The 22,873-nt window shown below is 41.6% G+C and overlaps 1 protein-coding gene across 2 annotated transcripts; it reads left to right on the top strand.

Annotated features, from left to right (window-relative positions):
• The first annotated feature begins 700 nt into the window (after window positions 1-700).
• cers6 (ceramide synthase 6) lies at window positions 701-22,873 on the top strand. 2 transcript variants are annotated; one of them, XM_021579081.2, is made up of 11 exons: window positions 703-1,033; window positions 2,907-3,012; window positions 3,898-4,028; window positions 9,060-9,117; window positions 12,309-12,359; window positions 12,498-12,590; window positions 16,430-16,558; window positions 16,984-17,090; window positions 20,977-21,133; window positions 21,578-21,601; window positions 21,833-22,873. In XM_021579081.2, the coding sequence occupies exons 1-11, from the start codon at window positions 864-866 to the stop codon at window positions 21,992-21,994; spliced, it is 1,188 nt and encodes a 395-aa protein (XP_021434756.1). In that variant the 5' UTR covers window positions 703-863; the 3' UTR covers window positions 21,995-22,873. The 2 variants fall into 2 exon arrangements, with proteins under 2 accessions (XP_036814742.1, XP_021434756.1); XM_036958847.1 differs by lacking the exon at window positions 21,578-21,601 and having other exon boundaries at window positions 701-1,033.

Genomic DNA, 22,873 nt, shown 5'->3' with positions numbered 1-22,873 from the left:
TTTTAAAAATCAGTTGATTGCACTGTGGATGTATTTGAATTCAGAATTGCATTGGAGGCATACTTAAATGTACAGCCTAACCTATGGATTGTGCACCCATTAAATGGGGTATCAGCCTACTCAGTGACACTCACAGAACACAACAATGTAGAGTTTACACAAATATTAGCGTCTTAGCTCTTATTGCCGGACTTTGATTGTGAGAAATCACCTCTCCATTCGGTCTATTGTGTGCATGTATACTGGACATTAATATTGCACTGTACAGCCTAACCTATGGATTGTACATCCATGAAATGCGGTACCAGCCTACTCAGTGACACTCACAGAGCACAACCATGTGGAATTTACTAAGATGCTAATACTGTATCTGCTAATACTGTATTCACTATTTTAATATGTTGGTAACCCGATTATGTTGGTAACCCTCGAAGCAGGTGTTTGAAGGATATATTGGCACGTGTGTTGTTCGTCTCGGGCCAGCAAACCATGCCAATATATCCTCCAAACACCGGCATTGAGGGTTACCAACATATTCGGGTTACGAGGGTTACCAAGATAAACATTCCATGTTTAGCATTATCTAGTCCAATTGTGGCATGATTCCATTATTTTTACCTGTTTCATGTTTCAATGGAGGACTTTTATTTTGAAGGCAACCCGCTTTCACTTTTGTTGCTCACACTAATGTCGTTCACGACACACACATGGGAAATAGACGGGCGGCGCGTACACTGATCCCATCACACTAAAAACCTGGGAAGATCGAGCGTGAGACTGCTGCAACTACGCAATAGGCCATTGATATCGCATTCATTTTTGGTCCATTGGTAAAGTGGACAACGCGTACACAATACAAGGGAATGGCTGGTATTTTGGCATGGTTTTGGAACGAGAGATTTTGGCTCCCTCACAATGTAACCTGGGCTGACTTAAAAAACACAGATGAGGCAACCTTCCCGCAAGCCGAGGATTTGTATGTGGCTTGTCCTTTAGCCTTCTGCATCTTTATGATTCGACTGGTTTTCGAAAGGTGGGTGCATTCAGAAGTGATAACCTTATATTGGTATAACTGGAGATGATGTTGGATTCGTTTAATTGACATGTAGCATAAAGAAAGCCTGTTTTAAAAAAACGTCTCGGGTAGGCTAATGAAGCATGTATCGCTCACACTGAATTTCTAGACAATGACATGCACATGATGCGATGTATCAAGGTAACATTGTAACGTTAGCTTCTCTATAGGCCTGTCTGTTACATTGTAACAAAGCTTCTTCTATATATGAATAATATGTTAGATCAAAAGAGCTGCATTTGGATATTAATTGTTTTCTCCATAATAAGATGCATGCTGGCCTTGCATCCAAGTTGCAAGTTGTAGCTGTCAATAGGAGGCAAGGACATTATTCGAGTCATGCTCGTATAATGTAGCCTACTATTGACCTTGCAAGGGTCTGTGCTGCCTATGTCTTGATGGTGATCAGTGTTGAGCTTCGTGTTATTGTTGTAAGCATGCCTATCCCATTTGTACATAGCCTACCAGGCTAAGTGTTGACGCTAGACCGGTACACCACTCAGACACATGGGATGCTCTGCACAATATAGACCACAGACATCAGTAGGAAACAGACAGATCCCCTCAGCAGTGTCTCAACATTGCCTAATACTACACTCTTTATATCGGCTCATCATGATATAGCATGTAGGGGTCTGATTTAGATGTGTGTGCATTCGTCAGTAGGCTACAGTTGAACTATATTTTAGTGTAGGCTACATACATGTCACTGATTGGCTGCTGTCACCGCCACCACCGTGACACCTCACTAGCCAGCCCACCACTCCTTCTGTAATCATTCACAATGGAACTTTTTCTTGGAAATATGTGTGCTGTTTACGTCTTCATGGGACAGTTGAGAGGCTTGTTGTTAAATGTAAATGTCTTTGATTACGGATGATATGACCTAATAAAATATGGTCGCACTAATAGGCCAAACAAAATAGTGAAGACTGTGGTTCCTGCTGTGAAGTGTTTCTAGACCGAGATGTTTGCTTTTTAGTGGTAGATTATACACGCAGCTTGCTTATGCCTACACGAGCCTCACATGTACTATTATCGGACAAGGGTATCTATGATACTATTTGCTAAAACAACGTGTAGTAGTACTGGATTAGTGTCCATTGAATCTGCCAACAACTGCTGTTGCTCTTATGTTCCCTCTCACTGAAGACAACACTACCTCTGTCAATAGCAGCTAGGATTCTAAATGACATTTATACTGAGTCAGTGTTCACAATTCACTTTTAAGGCAGGCTTTAACAGATGAGGTTTTTCACGCTGTGAGGCATAACGTTTTACCTCATGAATGGTCTGTTTTTGGCTGGTCAGATTTTCTGATTGCTGACAACACACTTCATTTGCAGAGTAAGGACTTTTTATGAATAGACCACTACACTGCTAATATCTCTCTCTCACTCTCTATCTCTTGTTGTCTGTCTCTCTCAGCTGTCTGAACATGGACATTTTATCTTGAGCTTGGCGTACACTTTCGGGAGTTTAATCTTCCATAACCCTTTGTCCATTAATGTGACTGTTAGTCAATCATATAGCTCCATGATGCCATCTTTCATTTATACAGTTGTCAAATTTAGCCAAATTCTTATATTGTGAATAGCTGACGATGCACACTGACATAATAATTCAGCAATTCACACATTGTACTTATAGTTGGATAAGATTTTTCAGCATTGAGATTTAACCTGTTGTCAATATTGTCAATGTGTCTGCCACCATTGTCCCCATTTACCACCAGCAAAAAAACACTTTTCTGAGTAACAACAATTAGTTTGATGATGACACAGTACCCACTGTGAGAATATTCTGATATTGTTTTTAAAATTCTTTGTAGGTTTATTGCCAGACCATGTGCCTTGGGTCTCAAGATACAAGCCAATGGACCACAGAAAGCCCAGCCCAATGCCATTTTGGAGAAGGTGTTCACTGCTATCACCAAGGTAAATAACATTTTAAAAATAGTTCCTGTGTTTCTATCTTTTGTTTGCATTTTTTAGTGCTGATAACATACTGCATATTCAAATCTGTCTCTTGGCTAAAGGCATTGGATTCAGTCTAGAGAGCCAGACATCATGTTTGAAAGTATTTGTGCCTCGTTCTATTGATGCACCATGGTTATTATTAGCTCAGAAAGGGATGAAGGTCCTTTAACAAATGCTCAGATTCACATACTGAGAAACTTGGCAGACTACCTCCACACAAGGTAGACATCCTCAGTCATTGTGCATCCTCAGAGATGGAAACAAAGGTGTGTCTTCTCAGCTTCTTTTCAGGTGATCACAGTTTCACTTAGTGATGGGGGGGAAAAACCGATAGTTACATATCGGGATAATATTTTTGACTATGTATCATATCGTTTTGATAATACCACAATATTATTTTTGCGCTAGTTGGCTGTACTTGCACCAAAACTCCACTATATTTCCTTCATAGCTTGTTCTTCATCTTCTTTTTGAATAGGGAGCCAATTTGTTTTCAGCACTTTTATTTCCATGACTGATCAAGACTTGTTTTCTCATGGCTCTCTCTTTTCCCTCTGCAGCAGACATATGGGGAGCAATATGTTTGGAACACTGAATCGCAATAAAATCATAGTATCGAATCGCAATACATATCGTATCGGCACCTAAGTATTGTGATAATGTCGTATTGTGAGGTCCCTGGCAATTCCCAGCCCTAGTTTCACTACCCCATAGTGCATCATGCTGATGAAATGTTGAGACATTGATTGCCTTTTGATTTCAGCGAATATCAAGACTGTTTTAACTTCCGACAATAATGACAGCCTTGTTAACAGTCAGGTGTCTGGATCATGTGTTTCCTAGCACCCAGATGAGAAGAGGTTGGAGGGCCTGTCCAAACAGCTGGACTGGGATGTGCGGACCATCCAGCGCTGGTTCCGACAGCGCAGGAACCAGGAGAAGCCCAGCACGTTGGCTCGCTTTTGTGAGAGCATGTAAGAGGTCTCGACAGCTTCAGAATGCCACCTATTATCACTAATATAAACCCATACAGTCTGTGAAAAAGTATTTGCAATTTTCTACTTTTCTCTACTTCTGCATATTTTTGATACCGAATGTTATCAGATCTTCAACCAAAAAGGATTTCAGTGTTTGGTTTTCACCAGGCATAATGGGGCCCATGTTGTCCAAATACAGGAAGCGTTTGGTTGCAGTCATTGCAGCTAAAGGTGGCACAACCAGTTATTGAGTGTAAGGGGGCAATTCGTTTTTCACACAGGGGAATTGGGTTTTTTGGGTTGAAGATCGGATAACATTCAGTATCTAAAATAGATCAAATCAGAAAGGGGGCCAATACTTTTTTTATGGCACTGTATGTGCACATTTGTTCAGTGGAAACAGATTTAAGGGGTTGGATATCTAGAGTTTCCTGTCTAGAGGGATATCTACTAGATGAACAAGCCTGTCAGAGTGGGCTCATGCCTGACACCAGTGTAGCCAGGCTGGCAGTGGGAGAAGCAGCGAGGCACAGAGTGGGTCTCTGATGCCCTGGGGCTGCTCACTCAAGGAGCTCACTGTTAAAGGGACTCACTGCTTCGACGATTGGCACAGTCATTATTTGATCTTCAAAGAGAAATATCCAATTCAGTTTGTCAGTGTGAAAGCACCATGATTCAGTTACTTTGGCGGAATAACAAAAGAAAGACATCTCACGAAAGCATAGCCTCTATGTAACTAGAGCAAATCTGTTTTCTCTATTTCCTGCTAAAAATTAAATCAAGGAAGCCCCTACATTTTAAATATATGCAGTGTTGTGTCTGTAGGCAGAGTGGAGTGGACAGACTCAGAATGGATTGGACGCCTGATTGGTTTCTCTGTTGTCTCAGTAGCTTGCAATTTTCCTAAACTGAACCAGCCACATTCATCTCAGCAGCAATCCTACTGTAATTAGTGCCTTGTATAGAGCTGTTTGGGTTTGATAGGACACTATGTTCTCAGACATTCCAGGATGGCCAAAGGTGAGGCCACTGTTCCCTTTTTCATTATGCTAACAAAGAGAGATCCATTTAGACTGGAGACAGCAGAGTCCAACGACACGGCACACCGTTATTTATTTTGCAGCTAGTTATATCGGGTCTGTCTGGTCCCCAGTCCCCAGTGGGGCAAGGGCTTTGTTTTAGACCACAGTGCTGGTTGTCTGAACCGATCTGTCTCCATCCCTCCATGGTCCTCAGTGGTTCAATTCTGTCAAGAAGGGGAAAAAACAAAGGTAGTAGATTATAATCCGCTGAGGTATAAAAGACAAAGCTCATATTTGTGTTTCATGAGCTGGAATGTCAGGAACGTCCTAATACAGACATTTTCAGGGACATAAATACTTGCATTAATTTGTGACAATATTTATGGTAAAGCAGCGAGGAACAATGTGACAACTCACTCTGCAGCTTTCTGCTCTATGTTGACCACCGAACACAATGGAACCGGGCCGTGATTGATAACGTCTAAGCGTATCGTCATGTTTTAAAACGACAGGACCATGTACCATCTGGTATGCGGTCACTAGCAAAAACGGTATTTAGAGAAAGTAGTTGTGAGTCATAGTAATTGTACATAAATGGCACCAGGCCCGGTCCTGTCCGTGGTGCCGCCCTAGGGGAGACAAATTGCCGTGTAGAATATAGTGTCAGACTATTTGAATAGAGATCATGCATGATTTTTATTTTTTCAAGTATCTGTCTCATAACATTTCCATGAGAATCATCTCCAGTTTTGTAGGCTTCAGAAAACCCACAGGCTATGACTCTTTCTACTATAGGGTCATGATTTATGTTAGATAACTTGAGCATTGTTGGAGCGCTGCATCTCTCCAACAGCACCCTGGAGAGGCACACTGGGCATGGACAAGATACATATTTTGCACCCTTGACTTTGGCAAAGTAGGCACTGCTTATCATGGGGCGGCATCAGCGGTCACCTAAATAGCCCATATGATATACTGTATATACGTCTGAAATGCTTTTGGGTGGAATTATGTGAGGTGCGTCTTGGTCAGTTTAGCTTTCTAATGGTAGGGCCTGCCCTGAATAGCACACTCTTTTACAGTGTTTGACTAACCAGTTGCCAAGCAACCATCTTCTTGACCTATCATTAGGTAAATGAGTCCACCTCATTTGTTTTTACAATTACTCAAGCAGCACAGAGAGCAAAATAACTTGTGGCTTGATTATTTGAATTCCATGAATGGCGGCCTTTCTTCTCATTCAAATGTGAAAATATGTTCTGTTTGTAACCAGAGCACGGGTAAGGTCTCTATGTACTGTGATCACTGACATTTGATGTGTCAGAAAAAGGACTTAACATGGATTTACTGTAGTGTATTAATCATTACATAGGCTACCATGGTGTGTTTTCTGTCTTTGGCTGTCAAAAATACTTACTTCTTGTAAGGCCAGCTAAAGCTACCCACACTAAAAACACCTGGATGTAAGCAAAACTCCCAGTGTCACACAGCATGATCAGCATTTGTAAAATTCCCCCTCTGAGGCCAGTCAGTGACAGAGTATGTGAGCGGAGCTTGCCCAATTTGACTGGAGCGTGGAGCGAGATCCCCGAAGGCTGGCGCGTCGGCCTTCTTGCCCGTTCCAATTTAGCTCCAGTAGTGCTCACTTCACGAGCTCAGGGCGTGCTCGGCCCAGCATGCGTCTGTAGTCTCCTTGTGTGCTGCTATAGCCACTTGCTTTAGCTACTGTCATGGAGTTCGCTAAATATTTTCATAAAGAAACTGATAAAACACACAAGTGCAAAATCAAGGTGACTTAAAAAGATGAGGAGCAAGAGAGGGCGTGCGGTGATGTAGTGTCCACAACTAAAGAATCATTGTGGAATCTGAAAGAAGACAAATATCCGAAAGCATGATATGTACTCACTACGTGCACATGCTAACAGAAAGGAATGAGATGGGTAGCTAATTAAGTGTGTCATGGTAGCAAAGTATTTATAAACAAAAAGTCAGATCTCTTAAAAGTTTCCTTCACTTATGTTATATTATCTATACAATAGGCCATCATTGATTTTGGCCCAATAGGCCTGGCATATTCCAACTTTCAAGGAGCTTTCTGTTTTGATTGGGTTATTTTTGCCGAAAAACCTTTAGGCCTACCTATAGAATAAAATATATACATTACAACTCTGCATCCAAAAAAAGGTGTTTAGGGTATTCTCTGCTGCTAACCTGCTCTCCAGGCACTATCACATGAGCCTGAAGCTACAGACTCTGGCCAAATTTGTGTTTCTAAAAATGTATTCAAAGGCATCGTAGACTCATTTAATTTGTATTTTATACCAAGTAAGTCACAGCCCATTTGTGCAATTTATAGACTATAATGATTTAATACAACAAAATGTTGTTTAAATGCTGAGCGCTTAATGTCCCTAACTCCCTACCAGCCTAGTGTGTCACACTCGCAAATGCTTAAACAATGTATTACTTTGTAGGCTACAACCTCGAAATAATATAGCCTAAATAAATCATTTTCGTTCCTTCTTTGGAACCTTTACATGTTTATTCAAATACTTTTCATTCAAGTCACATGGTTTGGTTCCAATACTTCAAAACCAGATGGTAGATCCAGGTAGTCACAAAAATCGATGGGTTAAATAGTGATTTTTAATGAAAGGGGTGAATTTGGAGATGCAGATTTTTTCCCCCCTGTGAGCTCGGAGCATTTTTTTTTTTTTGCGCAATGAGCGGGGATCCCGGCCCGTCAACTCCGCTCACATACTCTGGGTCAGTGACTATTCGGTTCATACAACATCCCTGTCACATCATGCTAGTCAGAGTTGGAACTTCCTGTCTCTGATACATGATGAGTATTCCTGTGTGCTGCTGTGACTGTGTGAAACCAGAGTACACCTGCAGCTGACAGGCTGTTTCACCCGTGAGAGGCCATATTAATGGCAAGACTCAGTCTTGAATTATTGATGCAATTTGTCATTGTTACGGACCAGAAAAAAAATAATCAGTCTTAGTCAAGTGTTTCTTTAAATAATTCATTTTTTTGTGAGAAAAATAAAAAGAATCTCATTACGAAACCCGTCTTGTAATCTGACAAGGACGTGTGTTAGTTATTGGCTAGCTCTCAGCTCGTTCTCAGTGCAGTAATTAGTTGATTGTTTTGGGCTGTGCAGCAACAGCGTGGCTTTGATCTCTGAAGTGTCAACTGGAAATGTCTCCGTCTCTGCAATGCCTGAGAGCTGTAGAAGCCCACGATCACAGGAGACCCTTTCCAATTCCATCAATTTGCAGCAGTCGTGGGTACGTGCTGGCTTATGTAAGACCAGAGGTTGGGACTGGGAGTGCCTGCCTCCCTCTGCCATGCAGCAGTGCGGTGGCGTCCGGGCTCCAGTGGAAGTGACTCACCCTGGAATGCAGACTCTGGGATGTGAGAGCCCTGGCGCTCCGGCCACTTCTCTGACAGGCTAGCAGGTCTCAGGACAGGCTAGCGTGTACTGTAACATAGTTCTAGAATATAACCTAGTCTCTGCCACTGGTTGAATTCACCCTTGGTATTCTTCTGTTGGGTTGAAAACTGAGTAGCTGATCAAGATGACGCACGTGTCCACAGGCCTTTCCTTTCCGAAAGCTATTTTAATTTCCTTCTGTGACTTTTGAAAATGATTTAGAATATGATACGTCTACTGTGTTCACCACTAATTGGTCTAAGAAGTAAAAGCTCTGTATATGAAAACCATCAGTGACTCAGTGCTTACAATGAAAGGAACTGTAGTCCGATGAATAGGGGAAAATAAGAGACTGTTTGTTAAGACGTGCAAGTGCGATTTGAGTGCTGTGTGCTGTCACGGTATTGAACAAAGAGCCTGGACAGACGGTGGCTTTCTTGGCTGTCCTTGGATTGACCTCCCTCACAGGAGCTCAAACATGGCCTCTCGTTGACATTCCACAGAGGATGCATCCAAACCCATAATTGTGTTACTGACTGACGCTCTGTCCTTTGTTTTCTTCACAGGTGGAGATTTACATTTTACCTCTATATATTTACCTATGGAGTGCGTTTCCTTAAAAAGGTGAGTGGGCTACTTCCCAAAATCATTTCATTGATGAATGCCGACATCTTTGTTCAGCACTTTCCGTATTGAGGACACGTTCTTCAAAGAGGAACTATAACAGAACCTTGCACTCAAGGATGTGTGGATGAGGTTAGATTTGATGCACCGTGCTGTGCAAGAAGTACCAACTGAAAAAGAATGCACCTCTCAAGTACTCCAACCAGTGATCACTGGTAAATAATTGATAGATTTGCTCTCTGCACAGTATTTATTATGCAGATATTAGTGTCTGTGAGCACATTATCAGTTGAGAAACTAGTCCCTGTCAACTACCACCTTCAGTCTAATGCGGTTGTTACTCTATGTTGATATATAGAGGAAATAATTGGAAATCACATCCTCATTACTCTCTGAGGGTATCACTTGTCTTTTCATGTGTCTGTCTGACTCTGTGCTATTGTGTAATGTACTGAGGCCAAAAGACTATTGAGTGTCTATAGTAATTGAATGCTGCTGATGCTGCCATTAATTTAGAATAATGATTAAGGGTGAATAAGAGACGTTGCTGCGATGAGAATGTCTCATTGCAACAGCTTGCATGACGAAGCACTTTGTGGAATGAGTTCATTCCCTTCAGCTGGGCCTAGTGAGTCTCCCGGAGGGTATTAATAGCACAGGTCTACAGGGGAGGAGATGCAAACTCAACTGGCTTCCCTATAAGTCGCCGTTTCTGTTTGATATAAGTCTCAGTGTGACGCAAAACTCGCCAGAACAGCTGTATTTCTGCCTGCTTGAACGGCAATAGCTTAGATATACAGTACCAGTCAAAAGTTTGGACACATTTACTCATTCAAGGGTTTTCCTTTATCTTTGCTATTTTCTACATTGTATAATAATAGTGAACACATCAAAACTATTAAATAACACATTTGGAATAACCCAAAAAGTATTATATATTATATATTTGAGATTCTTCAAACTAGCCACCCTTTGCCTTAATGACAGCTTTGCACACTCTTAGCATTCTCTCAACCAGCTTCATGAGGTAGCCAGCTGGAATGCTTTTTCAACAGTCTTGAAGGAGTTCCCACATATGCTGAGCACTTGTTGGCTGCTTTTCCTTCACTCTGTGGACCAACTCATCCGAAACCATCTCAATTAGGTTGAGGTTGTGTGATTGTGGAGGCCAGGTCATTTGAAGCAACACTCCATCACTCTCCTTCTTGGTCAAATAGCCCTTACACAGCCTGGAGGTGTGTTTTGGGTCATTTGTCCTGTTGAAAAACTAATGATAGTCCCACTAAGCACAAACCAGATGGGATGGCGTATCGCTGCAGAATGCTGTGGTAGCACTGCTGGTTAAGTGTGCCTTAAATTCTAAATAAATCACAAGTGTCACCAGCAAAGCACCCCCACACCATCACATCTCCTCCTCCATGCTTCACGGTGGGAACCACACATTCGGTGATCATCCATTCACCTACTCTGCATCTCAAAAAGACATGGCGGTTGGAGCAAAAAATCTCAAATTTGGACTCCTCAGACCAAAGGACAGATTTCCACAGTCTAATGTCCATTGCTCATGTTTCTTGGCCCAAGCAAGTCTATTCTTCTTATTGGTGTCCTTTAGTAGTGGTTTCTTTGCAGCAATTTGATCATAAAGGCCTCATTCACGCAGTCTCCTCTGAACAGTTGATGTTGAGATGTCTGTTACTTGAACTCTGTGAAGCATTTATTTGGGCTGAAATCTGAGGTGCAGTTAAATGCAGATTTCTGAAGCTGGTAACTCTAATGAACTTATCATCTGCAGCAGAGGTAACTCTGGGTCTTCCTTTCCTGTTGCGGTCCTTATGAGAGCCAGTTTCATCATAGCGCTTGATGGTTTTTGCGACTGCACTTGAAGAAACTTTCAAAGTTCTTGACATTTTCCAGATTTACCTGACCCTCATGTCTTAAAGTAATGATGGACTGTCGTTTCTCTTTGCTTATTTGAGCTGTTCTTGCCATAATATGGACTTGGTATTTTACCAAATAGGGCTATCTTCTGTATACCAACCCTACCTTGGCACAACAGAACTGATTGACTCAAATGCCTTTTAACAAGGCTCACCTCTTAATTGAAATGCATTCCAGGTAACTACCTCATGATGCTGGTTGAGAGAATGCCAAGAGTGTGCAATGCTGTCATCGAGGCAAAGGGTGGCTACTTTGAAGAATCTCAAATATAACACATATATATATATATATATTTTTTTAAATGGTTACTACATGATTCCATGTGTTTTTTAATAGTTTTGATGTCTTCACTGTTGTTCTACAATGTAGAAAATAGTTTAAAAAAATAAAGAAAAACCCTTGAGTATCTTTTGACTGGTACTGTGCATGAAAACAACATGAAATGACCCGACAGAACAACAGGAATCGACAGAACATTGCTAAATGATGCACAAAAATGATATAACATTCAACATGGGTGAACTTTTCCTTTAAGTCTCTGTCTTACCAAGGTGAACCTTTAACTGTGTCCTAGCCCTTATCTTCTCTCCTAAACTCAAAGTTGATATAGTATGGGTGATGATTGAGTGACGACTCTGTAATGTAGCTCAGTTGGCTTACTGGTCCTATTCTGTATTTCTTTCCACCAGACAACTCTTGCTATGTTCCACCCTAATGTAAGAGTGTGAGTTTGCACGTCAACTAAAGCGGAGTTAGCATTTGTAAGTAGGTTACATTTTGTTATGGTCAGGAATCATCTCTCGTTGAAGGCAAACTTCTCCTGTGAGAGATAATGATGATGAGCAGCTCATTACCCTGCCTCTGTAGTCTAGGTCCCTCTTGTGGCAAGACATAAGACAGTCTTAACCACATCCCCCAGGTCTCTAGAGCATTCATTATGTGGCCTGGGACCAGAATGAACATTCGCAGTCGTCCCCAGGCTAACGCGCCTGCGATTTACTTTGCACTACTAGCGTACAGCAAACGCTTGCTTTGATTCAATTAAGTTTCCCTTTGATGAAAATGCAATCTGACACGGCTACGGTCCCAAGGTTATTGATGTGCTGGATCTTCATCAAACATTTAGTGTTGAGCCAGAGGCAGCATAGCATTCAGGTGTCGGGATCAATAGCACTTTATGAATGTAAATCCACTTTTAATTTGGGAACAGCATAACGGCACATTAATATTCTGTCCGTGTGTCGTCTCTGTAGACCACATGGCTATGGAACACAAGAGAGTGCTGGTATAACTACCCTTATCAGGTAAATCTCCCATGTTTTCTCTGTTTTTCCATTTGTGCTAAGCGACTTCTTCGCACCTGTAACAGTTATTGTATTTGAAAGGTCTGTTATGCCTAGGTTTGATATAGCTTTCGTGATCTCTGTGTGTCTTTTTCACAGCCACTGACGGTGGACATCCACTATTACTATATACTGGAGCTGTCGTTCTACCTGTCCCTGCTCTTCTCCCAGTTCACAGATATCAGGAGGAAGGTAAGGATACCAGTTAAGTCAATACATTAATAGGAATGATTTATTTGACTGTTTGTTTATCACATTGCTTCCTCCATAGATATGTGTGCATATGATTTAACAGCCATTTCCTTTCAACCAAGGTAATTATGTTAATAATAATAATGCCAAATAAAATGCATAATAATACTTAAAGACTTCACACCTGGTTTTAGAACATTCAGACACCAAAATGTGTTTATTCTCCATTATAATCCTTTGTATTGTGCAGCTCCAGCTTTGATTTACACAGTAGTAATTTCGGAGGGAAGTGCTAATTAATGTTTGTCTGCACTTGCATTCAGGCCTCCTCCGATTTGTCTGTTCCATGACTTAGCTCTATTTAATCTATGTCCCTGGAAGTGGTGCATTTGCCTTGATGTGGTCTAGTCTCTGTTCTGTGAAATCACAGGTGTCTGAGAGGAGGAGATGGATTAGCATTTGCTCCAAACTTTTATGAGTAGAATTTTCTGCTAGCCATTCGAAATTGTTTTCCCCTCGTTTGTTTTGGAGTGAGTCCTATTTCAGTATTCAGTTCCTAGAATCTGCCAATTTTCATCATATTTCTCCATTATTTTTTTTATTTCAGCATAATGTTTGTTGTTTTAGCCACTGATCAAAACTGTCATTAAAAATGTAAAAAATTAAGTTAAATGTTTCTTATTGAATACGAATGGTTTCATGTTGCTGTTGATATCAGCGTGTGTTTTAGCCCTGGTTTATCTGAGGTGATTTTGTTAGTAGCTCATGGTGGTTATATCACCTTTTGTAGCCTAGCTTCCCTTTCCACTTCATCCTGAACGATGGTTAAACACTAATTGAGGGTCAAATAAACAGCTGGGATGACATCAGGCCCAGTCTGCTCACTCACGCTTAATCGCCAGACTAAAGATCAATAATCCATGGAGCACAGCCACTATGGAAGAGAGTGCTGCAGAATTGCTGAATATGCAGACAGACATATATCTGTTCACATATGTTAAGACACTCACGTACACTGCATATACCAAACATTAGGAACACCTTCCTAGTATCCCCTTTTGCCCTAATAACAGACTAATTCATCTGGGGCTTGGGCTCTACAAGGTGTCAAGTGTTCCACAGTTGTGTCAAGTTGGCTAGATGTCCTTTGGGTGGTTGACCATTCTTGATACACACGGGAAACTGTTGAGCGTGGTAAAACCCAGCAACGTTGCAGTTCTTGACACGAACCGATACACCTGGCACCTACTACCATACCCCGTTCAAAGGCACTTAAATCTTTTGTCTTGCCATTCACCCTCTGAAAGGCACACATACACAATCCATTTCTCAATTGTCTCAAGCCTTCATCTACACTGATTTGAAGTGGATTTAACAAATGATATCAATAAGGGATCATAGCTTTTACCTGGATTCACCTGGTCAGTCTATGTCATGGAAATAGTGTTTAATGTTTTGTATAGTCCGTGTATACTCTTTCTAACACATCGCATACTCAAGCTGTAATACTTATTTTACAGGTCAGGGCTCCTCCATGTTTGAGCTGTCAATATTGTCTCTGCTTACGTTTTCTTTTCAATGAGCTATGCTATGCTATCTTCTTTAACACTTGAGAGGTGTCAAGAACAAAGGTTACAATATGGGGGGGGGGGGGGGGGTGTAATTGAAAACACAGCATGTGTATAAGCTTTACGATTTGAATCATCAATCAACCTTTTCTGGATTTTTCCCAATTCAAATCAGCATCAACAGCCATTCGTTTACATTAACACGTGTCATTGTTTATGGATTTGCCACCTTGGCCCATGGTCTTTTCCAGAGTTCTTGTTGTTCACAGAATGCCAATTTGCATGCATCCCACCCCAGACATGTGCCTGACTCTTCCTCCTCTCTCTGCCCCACCCCATCCACTCCACAGCACACCTAACACTCACTCAATCGCAAACTCACAGCTGTCCCATGATGCCATAGTATTTATGCCCTCACCTCTCATCTCCGTGTTGACTGTTGGCATGTTGTCTGTTTTTGTTTCTCCTTCCAGTTTTTTCATGCACAAAACCACGCATTGAGGAGGTCCTCTGCACCCCCTGCCAATTCCAGTATGTTCCCTGCACTCTATTTTTGCCATGCTTCCATTCTGCATTTCACACCACTGCTCCTCCTCCTCCTCATCCTCCTGCGCTGGGCCAGTTGCTCTGCTGTTGTCCTGCTGTACTGATTCCCTTCAACCTCGTGGTGGACAAGGGAGGCTCTCCCATGTCATCCACATCCTCCAACAGCCTCACTCATCATGACATTGCAACCAGGCTAGCTTGAAATAGATTAGACTGATCTAAACAGGCTGATCTAGACTGACTAAAGGCAACTTTAGTTGTAGTACATATAGACTCCCCTCTATTTTAGTACTTTTTCGTCTAGACGTGATTCTCAAACTCAATAAAGTGTCTGAAGTACAGTGCTGTGAACAAGTATTTGCCCCCTTTCTGATTTTCTCTACTTTTGCATATTTTTGATACTGAATGTTATCAGATATTTAAACAAACCTAATATTAGATAAAGGGAACCTGAGTGCACAAATAACACAACAGTTACATACTTACTTCATTTATTTCATGAACAAAGTTATGCAACACCCAATGCCCCTGTGTGAAAAAGTAATTGCCTGGTTTTCGGCAGGCATAATGGGACCCATGTCGCCCAACAAGTTATACTTTTCACTCATCTGTCCATTGAACATTCCTCCAAGAGTCTTAATGATCATCCAGGTGCTTATTTGGCAAATTTTTAGTCAACATTTTTGTATGAGATGGTTCCCATTTATGCCTGGTGAAAACCAAACACTGCATTCCACAGTAAGAAACTCATACCAACGGTCAAGCATTGTGATTGTTTTAGGATGCTTTGCTGCCTCAGGACCTGGACGACTTGCCTTAATAGAAGGAACCATGCATTCTGCTCTGTATCAGAGAATCCTACAGGAGAATGTCAGGCCATCCGTCTGTGAACTGAAGCTGAAGCGCAGCTGGGTCATGCAGCAAGACAATGATCCAAAACACACAAGCAAGTCTACATGAAAATGGCTAAAAAGTCAATGTCCAGACCTAATCCCAATTGAGATGATGTGGCAGGACTTAAAACGAGCAGTTCATCCTTGACAAGCCACAAATGTCGCTGAGTTAAAGCAGTTCTGCATGGAAGAGTGGGCCAATATTCCTCCACAGCGATGTGAGAGACTGATCAACAACTACAGGAAGCGTTTGGTTGGAGTCATTGCAGCTAAAGGTGGCACAAACAGTTATTGAGTGTTAGGGGGCAATTACTTTTTTACACAGGGGCATTGGGTGTTGCATAACTTTTAAATAAATATGTATAAATTGTCTTTGTTATTTGTAAACTCGGGTTCCCTTTATCTAATATTAGGTTTTGGTTGAAGATCTGATAACATTCGGTATCAAAAATATGCACAAATTGAAGAAATCTGAAAGGGGGCAAATACTTTTTCACGGCACTGTAGATGAGAAATGAAGGTGAGTCCTGCATTCAGAGAAACAACAGAATTGTTGACACAAATCAAAAGCAGATGGGAGGGAAGTTGAATTGCACAGCATATGTTCTGATTAGTGTGCAGCCAGAAAGTGTAAGGGGCTGAGGAGTCCACTTACCTCTGTGAGCACAAGGAATACAGCTGCAGTCATACTCTGCATGACGCAGAGGATTTCATAAAACCCATATGCTCTACAAGTCCCCTTGCTATGAGTCACATAGTGGAGAGCTGTGAATGCTTTCTCTCTCTGCCATTGTGTGACATGACTATGACGCGTGTGTGTGTGTCCCCACAGGACTTCCTGATCATGTTTCTGCACCACCTGGCGACAATCACCCTCATCACCTTCTCCTACGTCAACAACATGGCTAGAGTGGGCACGCTGGTCATGTGTCTCCACGACGCCGCCGACGTCCTGATGGAGGTGTGTAGAGACACGGGACTCGTTCAGCGAGGCACGACGTTGTGGAACGTTCAGATGGAAATATGTTTTGTAGAACAAACATGTCATTTCTTTTCAATTACTTTTCTATCTGCAGCGTTCCAAAACGTTTGGCTACTGAACGTGGCCCTGAAGTGTGTTCTTCACACCCCATGGACATGGGGGAGGCTCCTGTGGTCTTTTGTGGTTGTTTTAGAATCGCACAGTAGCTATCCGGGGAAATCGGCCATCTATCGGGGGAAATCGGCCATCTGTAGATTTGAACTATGTACCGCTAAAAAAAAAAAAATTTGGTGTATAAAATAAGATACGGTGGATGATAAAAAGCAATGTTTATTTTTGTATTGTGCGTTATGCCATTTGTAATAATTTTTCAAATGAACATGCATCTGTGACGTCTGTTTCAGGTTGCCAAAATGGCCAACTATGCCAAGTGCCAGAGACTTTGCAACCTCCTGTTTGTCATGTTTGCTATGGTCTTCATCAGCTCCAGGTTGGGTGTCTATCCTGTCTGGTAAGGATGCTTTGTCTCTACCTTGAATGTATGCATCCCAAATGGCACCCTATTCCCTATTAGCCACTGGTCAAAAGTAGTGCACTATGCTGGGAATAGGGTGTCTTTTGGGACGCAGAATGTCGTCATTATGAAAAAATACAGCTCAATTGAAATGATGGGCTCGAGTGTCTGTGTGCGGTCAGTCAACACATCACTTTTTCTGAGAATGTTTGTTTATATGCATCTTATCTGTCTCCGTGTGCAGGAGGCATGAATGTACTGTAGATCTCAGAATACTGACACTCCAAATGGGCTTTGCAATTTTTCCATGAAGGTTTTCATTTTATACAGGTCTTGGTGAGTTTTGTTGCTTTGTAGTAGTTACTGTGGATACTACAGCGACAATATGGACATACAGTGCCTTCGGGAAAGTATTCAGACCTTGACTTTTTCCACATTTTGTTATGTTACAGCCTTGTTCTAAAATTGAATAAATAGTTTTATTTCCTCATCAATCTACACACAATACCTCATAATGACAAAGCAAAAACAATGTTTTAGAACATTTTCCTAATTCATAAAAAATGTAAAATAAACAAATATTACATTTACATAAGTATTCAGGCCCTTTACTCAGTACTTTGTTGAAGTAACTGGCAGCGATTACAGGATCAAGTCTTGGGTATGACGCTACAAGCTTGGCACACCTGTATTTGGGAAGTTTCACCCATTCTCTGCAGATCCTCTCATGCTCTGTCATGTTGCATGGGGAGCGTCGCTGCACAGCTATTTTCAGGTCTCTCCAAAGATGTTTGATCGGGTTCAAGTCCGGGCTCTGGCTGGGCCACTCAAGGACATCCAGAGACTTGTCCCGAAGCCACTCCTGCATTGTCTTGGCTGTGTGCCTTGGGCCGTTGCCCTGTTGGAAGGTGAACATTCGCCCCAGTTTGAGGTCTGGAGCGCTCTGGAGTAGGTTTTCATCAAGGATCTCTCTGTACTTTTCTCCGTTCATCTTTCCCTCGATGCTGACTAGTCTCCCAGTCCCTGCCACTGAAAAACATCCCCTCAGCATGATGCTGCTACCACCATGCTTTACCATAGGGATGGTTCCAGGTTTCCTCCAGACGTGACACTTGGCATTCAGACCAAAGAGACAGAGTCTTTAGGTGCCTTTTGGCAAACTCCAGGTGGGCTGTCATGTGCCTTTTACTGAGGGGTGGCTTCCGTCTGGCCACTCTACCATAAAGACATGATTGGTGGTGCTCAAGAGATGGTTGTCCTTCTGGAAGATTCTCCCATCTCCACAGAGGAACTCTGGAGCTCTATCAGAGTGACCATCGGGTTCTTGGTCACCTCCCTGACCAAGGTCCTTCTCCCCCGATTGCTCAGATTGGCCGAGCGGCCAACTCTAGGAAGTCATGGTGGTTCCAAACATATTCCATTTAAGAATGATGGAGGCCACTGTGTTCTTGGATACCTTCTTCAATGCTGCAGAAATGTTTTGGTACCCTTCCCCAGATCTGTGCCTCGACACAATCCTGTCTCTGAGCTCTATAGACGACAATTCCTTCGACCTCATGGCTTGTTTTTTTGCTCTGACATGCACTGTCAACTGTGGGACCTTTATATAGACAGGTGTGTGCCTTTCCAAATTATGTCCAATCAATTGAATTTACCACAGGTGGACTCCAATCAAGTTGTAGAAACATCTCGAGGATGATCAATGGAAACAGGATGCACCTGAGCTCAATTTTCGAGTCTCATAGCAAAGGGTCTGAATACTTTTGTAAATAAGGTATTTTTGTTTTTTATTTTTAATACATTTGCAAAAAATTCTAAACTTGTCTCCGCTTTGTCAGTATGGGGTATTGTGTGTAGATTGCTGAGATTTCTATTTCTTTAATCCATTTTAGAATAAGGCTGTAACGTAACAAAATGTGGAAAAAGTCAACTTTCCGAAAGCACTGTATCTTCTCCAGTAAAGAGAGAGCGGATACAAAATGAGAGACAGGCCATTATTTTTAGATCAATTATTTGGGATACATTTTAGACTGGAGTCTAAAATGACACATTTTAATTTACGTGTCGAAAACATCATTTTACTTCCTCTTGATGTTATTATGGTCTGTGTCTTTTGGTATCAATACCAGCTGGTTTTGCATTTTCACATTGGACTTCCAATTAGATGGATGAATTTGTATTGTACTGGGATGTTTTTGATGTCATCAGTGACAGGACATCCTACCTTGAGAGAGAGAAGCAGTAGAAAACCCGTCGTAGTCCTTGAATACGTGCTCACCATCTTACTGTGCGATGTCCTTGTCACACTCGCAACAGTAACGTCGATGTAAGAAGGCAAAAGGGACATGATTTACTATCCTGCTCTGAGACGACACCCCCAAAACATTATCACCCTAAAAATATATTTCCTTTGAGACCACACTCGAGGATAGAGCTGTTGATAACCAGGTCCAAATGACAAATGACTCTCTCTTCTGGAGATATTAAACCATAAACCTCTACTGTGCAGTGCTCTCGCTGTCGAAAGGTTTATTTTGAATTGTGCAAGTAAATCCTTTAGAAATGTCTTATTCGGTGATTTCCTCTTCTTTTTTTCCCTCTTGTCATGTGGGTTATACAGTATATCACAGTACAGGCAGAGTGCACCACAGCGGCCAGAAAGCTGTTGCCATGGCTTCAGTATCAGCAGGATTCATACCATGTAGAATTTTTTGGTCCAGCAATATCTCTACCTTCACTGAAATAGCTCAATCATATCAAGCAATACTTTGTGTGCTACCTCACTAATTTGGTGTACAGCGCATTCGGGAAGTATTCAGACCCCTTGACTTTTTCCAAATGTTGCTACGTTACACAGCCTTATTCTAAAAATTGCATTAAAGAAAGAAATAAATCCTCATCGATCTACTCACCTTAACGACAAATGGAAAACAGGCTATGAGACTCAAAATTGAGCTCCGGTGCATCCTGTTTCTATTGATCATCCCTGAGATGTTTCTACAACTTGGTTGGAGTCCACCTGTGGTAAATTCAATTGATTGGACATGATTTGGAAAGGCACCCACCTGTCTATATAAGGTCCCACAGTTGACAGTGCATGTCAGAGCAAAAACCAAGCCATCGGTCATTATGGGATGGATTTGTGTGTGGATTGAGGAGAATTTTATTTTAATGTTATTTTCATCCATTTTAGAAGTCATGGGGTCTGAGGGGTCTGAATACTTTCCAAATACACTGTATGTATTCCATCGGACATTTGAATGAAGGGCTTCACACGTTTAAAATAGGTCTAGTAGTGTGTACAGTATATTACAGATTGACTTCATAAAGTAAATGCACATTCTCTGCTAGAACCCTTTCCACACAGTGTAGCAGTGAGAAGGTTACAGTTCTGTCTATGTGCCGGGTGATGATTATCCTTGGCTGTTACGAGTGTGTGTCTGTAATGTGGAGGATGGAGAGTGGCTAGGGGCTGAAGGTTCTGGGCGTTAGTGTCTTATGTTGTCCCTGAGGGTCTCTCTCAGCCACCTGCCTATTCCTCCACTCTACCTTTTTTAGAGCACCAATAACACTTGAATTCTCTTCTGTTCACCTAGCATTCTAAGGGCTGTCTCTTTACACAAATGATTTGGTGACAGCTGCCTCAGGTTTCCTGACATGTACTTCAGTTGACAGGTTTTTGTTGATGTCAAAGAGAGAGAGACGCATATTAAAATCCAAGTCTATTACCCAATTCCCAATAGAGATGTTGTCGCTTCAGGAATAAATTAATCAACTCATTACTACATCCTGTAGCTATGAGCTACACTGAATACTGAATGTGTCTTTTGTGTGGTTCACTTATCAAATAAATTGCCTAACCCCCCCCCCCCTTCTCTGGTAGGATTTTAAACACTACCTTGTTTGAGAGCTGGGAGATCGTGGGGCCATACCCCTCCTGGTGGGTGTTCAACTTGCTGCTGATCCTGCTGCAGTTCCTGCACTCCTTCTGGTCCTACCTTATAGTGAAGATAGCCTGCCGAGCCATCTCTAGAGGAAAGGTGAGAGACAAGTCAGAGGTCCCTCCTCTCTGACCTTCTCCTCCAATGGCTTTTAAGAAAGAGGCGAGAAGAGAGGACGTGAGGAGTCAAGGACATGCAATTAAGTTTCTTCCTCAGGTCACATTGTTAGGGTCCCAAATGGCACTCTAGTCCCTATGTAGTGCACTACTTTTGACCAGTAGGGTGGAATTTGGGAGGCAGACATTGTCATACAGTAATGTTTTGCGAGAGGACCATCTTTACGTAGTTAAAGTAATTCTCATTACGCATAGAATTTAGTACTACCCTGTTACTTTTTGTAATTGTAGATGCAAAGCATTGGGAAACTCTTCACCCTCAAGCTGTAATGTACTGTACCACAGGAGCTAATCACTAAACTGTTTTGTTGTCAATAGCCTTCATTGATTTTATTTTTCTATCCCTTATGCTAACCTTTCCACCAAGGTGGGGAAATGGAATCCTTTACATGTAAGTAGTAGAATAGAAAGCAAAGAAATGTATTTGTGTATTATTGTCACATGCTATCTCACTAACAAATCACAATTACAGATTGTTCTGACCCACAAGCCATCCCTTTTTGTTTTTGACGTTTTCATCTTATTTGTAAAATGGGGAAACCAATAGCAATGGTTGTACTTCCTCTGTCATGACATAAGATTGTATATGAGCTGTTTTGACAGCCCCTGCAATTCTCCGCAGGTGTCGAAAGACGACCGCAGTGACATTGAATCCAGCTCTGACGAGGACAACGGTCCTCCGCCTATTCAGAAGCACTACAACAGCACCACCAACGGGACCAATAAAGCCCACGGGACCAACGGGTACTTGTCAGCAGGGGCCCCGTGTCCAGACGAACACTGACTGCCACTATGAGACATTTATAAGCACTGGAGCAAAGCTGCAAACACCATTCATAGAAACTACATGTGTGCGACATGAACAACATTGCCTGTCTGGTACTGGAAGTACTTAATAGAAATCTGTGAATGCAGTTCCGTTTTCTGTTTGATTATTTCCATGTTTCCCGTCTCATTTTATTATCTTTCTCTATATTTGCATCAAACTGCACTCAATGAAATATCAAAGCACTCCTGTTGGTACAGCCCACTCTCGGTTTAGCCAGTGAATGAAAGCATTCCACTATTATGGTGAAAGCATGCTGTTTTAAAAGTAGTCTTGACTGGCATACTGGGGGGTGGTTAATTATGTTAGTGTCTTTGTTGTTTTTTTTATGGATATGTTGACAATAATTTGAAAACATGTCTCAACTACTTTGTCAGTGTTAAGGTTAGTTAATTATGGACCAATCCATAATGCTTATCAGTCCACTATTCCATCAACAGGTAGACACATTACAGTATGAGTCTTTTCACTGGCAAAATGCTAAACACCTTGATTTGCTTTCAATGCTGCAATACCAACACATGCCAAAACTGTGACTGAATTTGTTTTGCTCACAAAGGAATAGTAATGTGGTCCCACAACAATGCATTATGGGAAATACAAACATTCTCCTTCCATAAGCTGTAAATGAGATGTCAGTAAAATAATAATGTATGTGTGTGTAAAAATAGGGCCATGCTATATTTTAAATTAAAGCATTTTGTTATAAGTATTCTACAATATTTCTGGTAAGTATTTTTATTAAATGTTCATGGCCCTCTTGGAAGACCGATATAAGGTATTAAGCGATGACTCAATTATAACCCATGACGATATTAAAGATTGCAAGTCAGAAAG

This window comes from Oncorhynchus mykiss, chromosome 22, assembly GCF_013265735.2.
Source record: "Oncorhynchus mykiss isolate Arlee chromosome 22, USDA_OmykA_1.1, whole genome shotgun sequence".
Lineage (NCBI taxonomy): Eukaryota > Metazoa > Chordata > Actinopteri > Salmoniformes > Salmonidae > Oncorhynchus > Oncorhynchus mykiss.
Note: the sequence above shows the minus strand (reverse complement) of the source record. Positions and strands in the feature narration are given on the sequence as shown.

Excerpts from the sequence above, each read along its gene's own strand:
- cers6 (XM_021579081.2), top strand. The coding sequence starts at position 864 with ATGGCTGGTATTTTGGCATGGTTTTGGAACGAGAGATTTTGGCTCCCT. Across the intron at positions 4,029-9,059 it reads GCTCGCTTTTGTGAGAGCAT|GTGGAGATTTACATTTTACC; the intron begins GTAAGAGGTCTC and ends TTTTCTTCACAG. Across the intron at positions 9,118-12,308 it reads GAGTGCGTTTCCTTAAAAAG|ACCACATGGCTATGGAACAC; the intron begins GTGAGTGGGCTA and ends TCGTCTCTGTAG.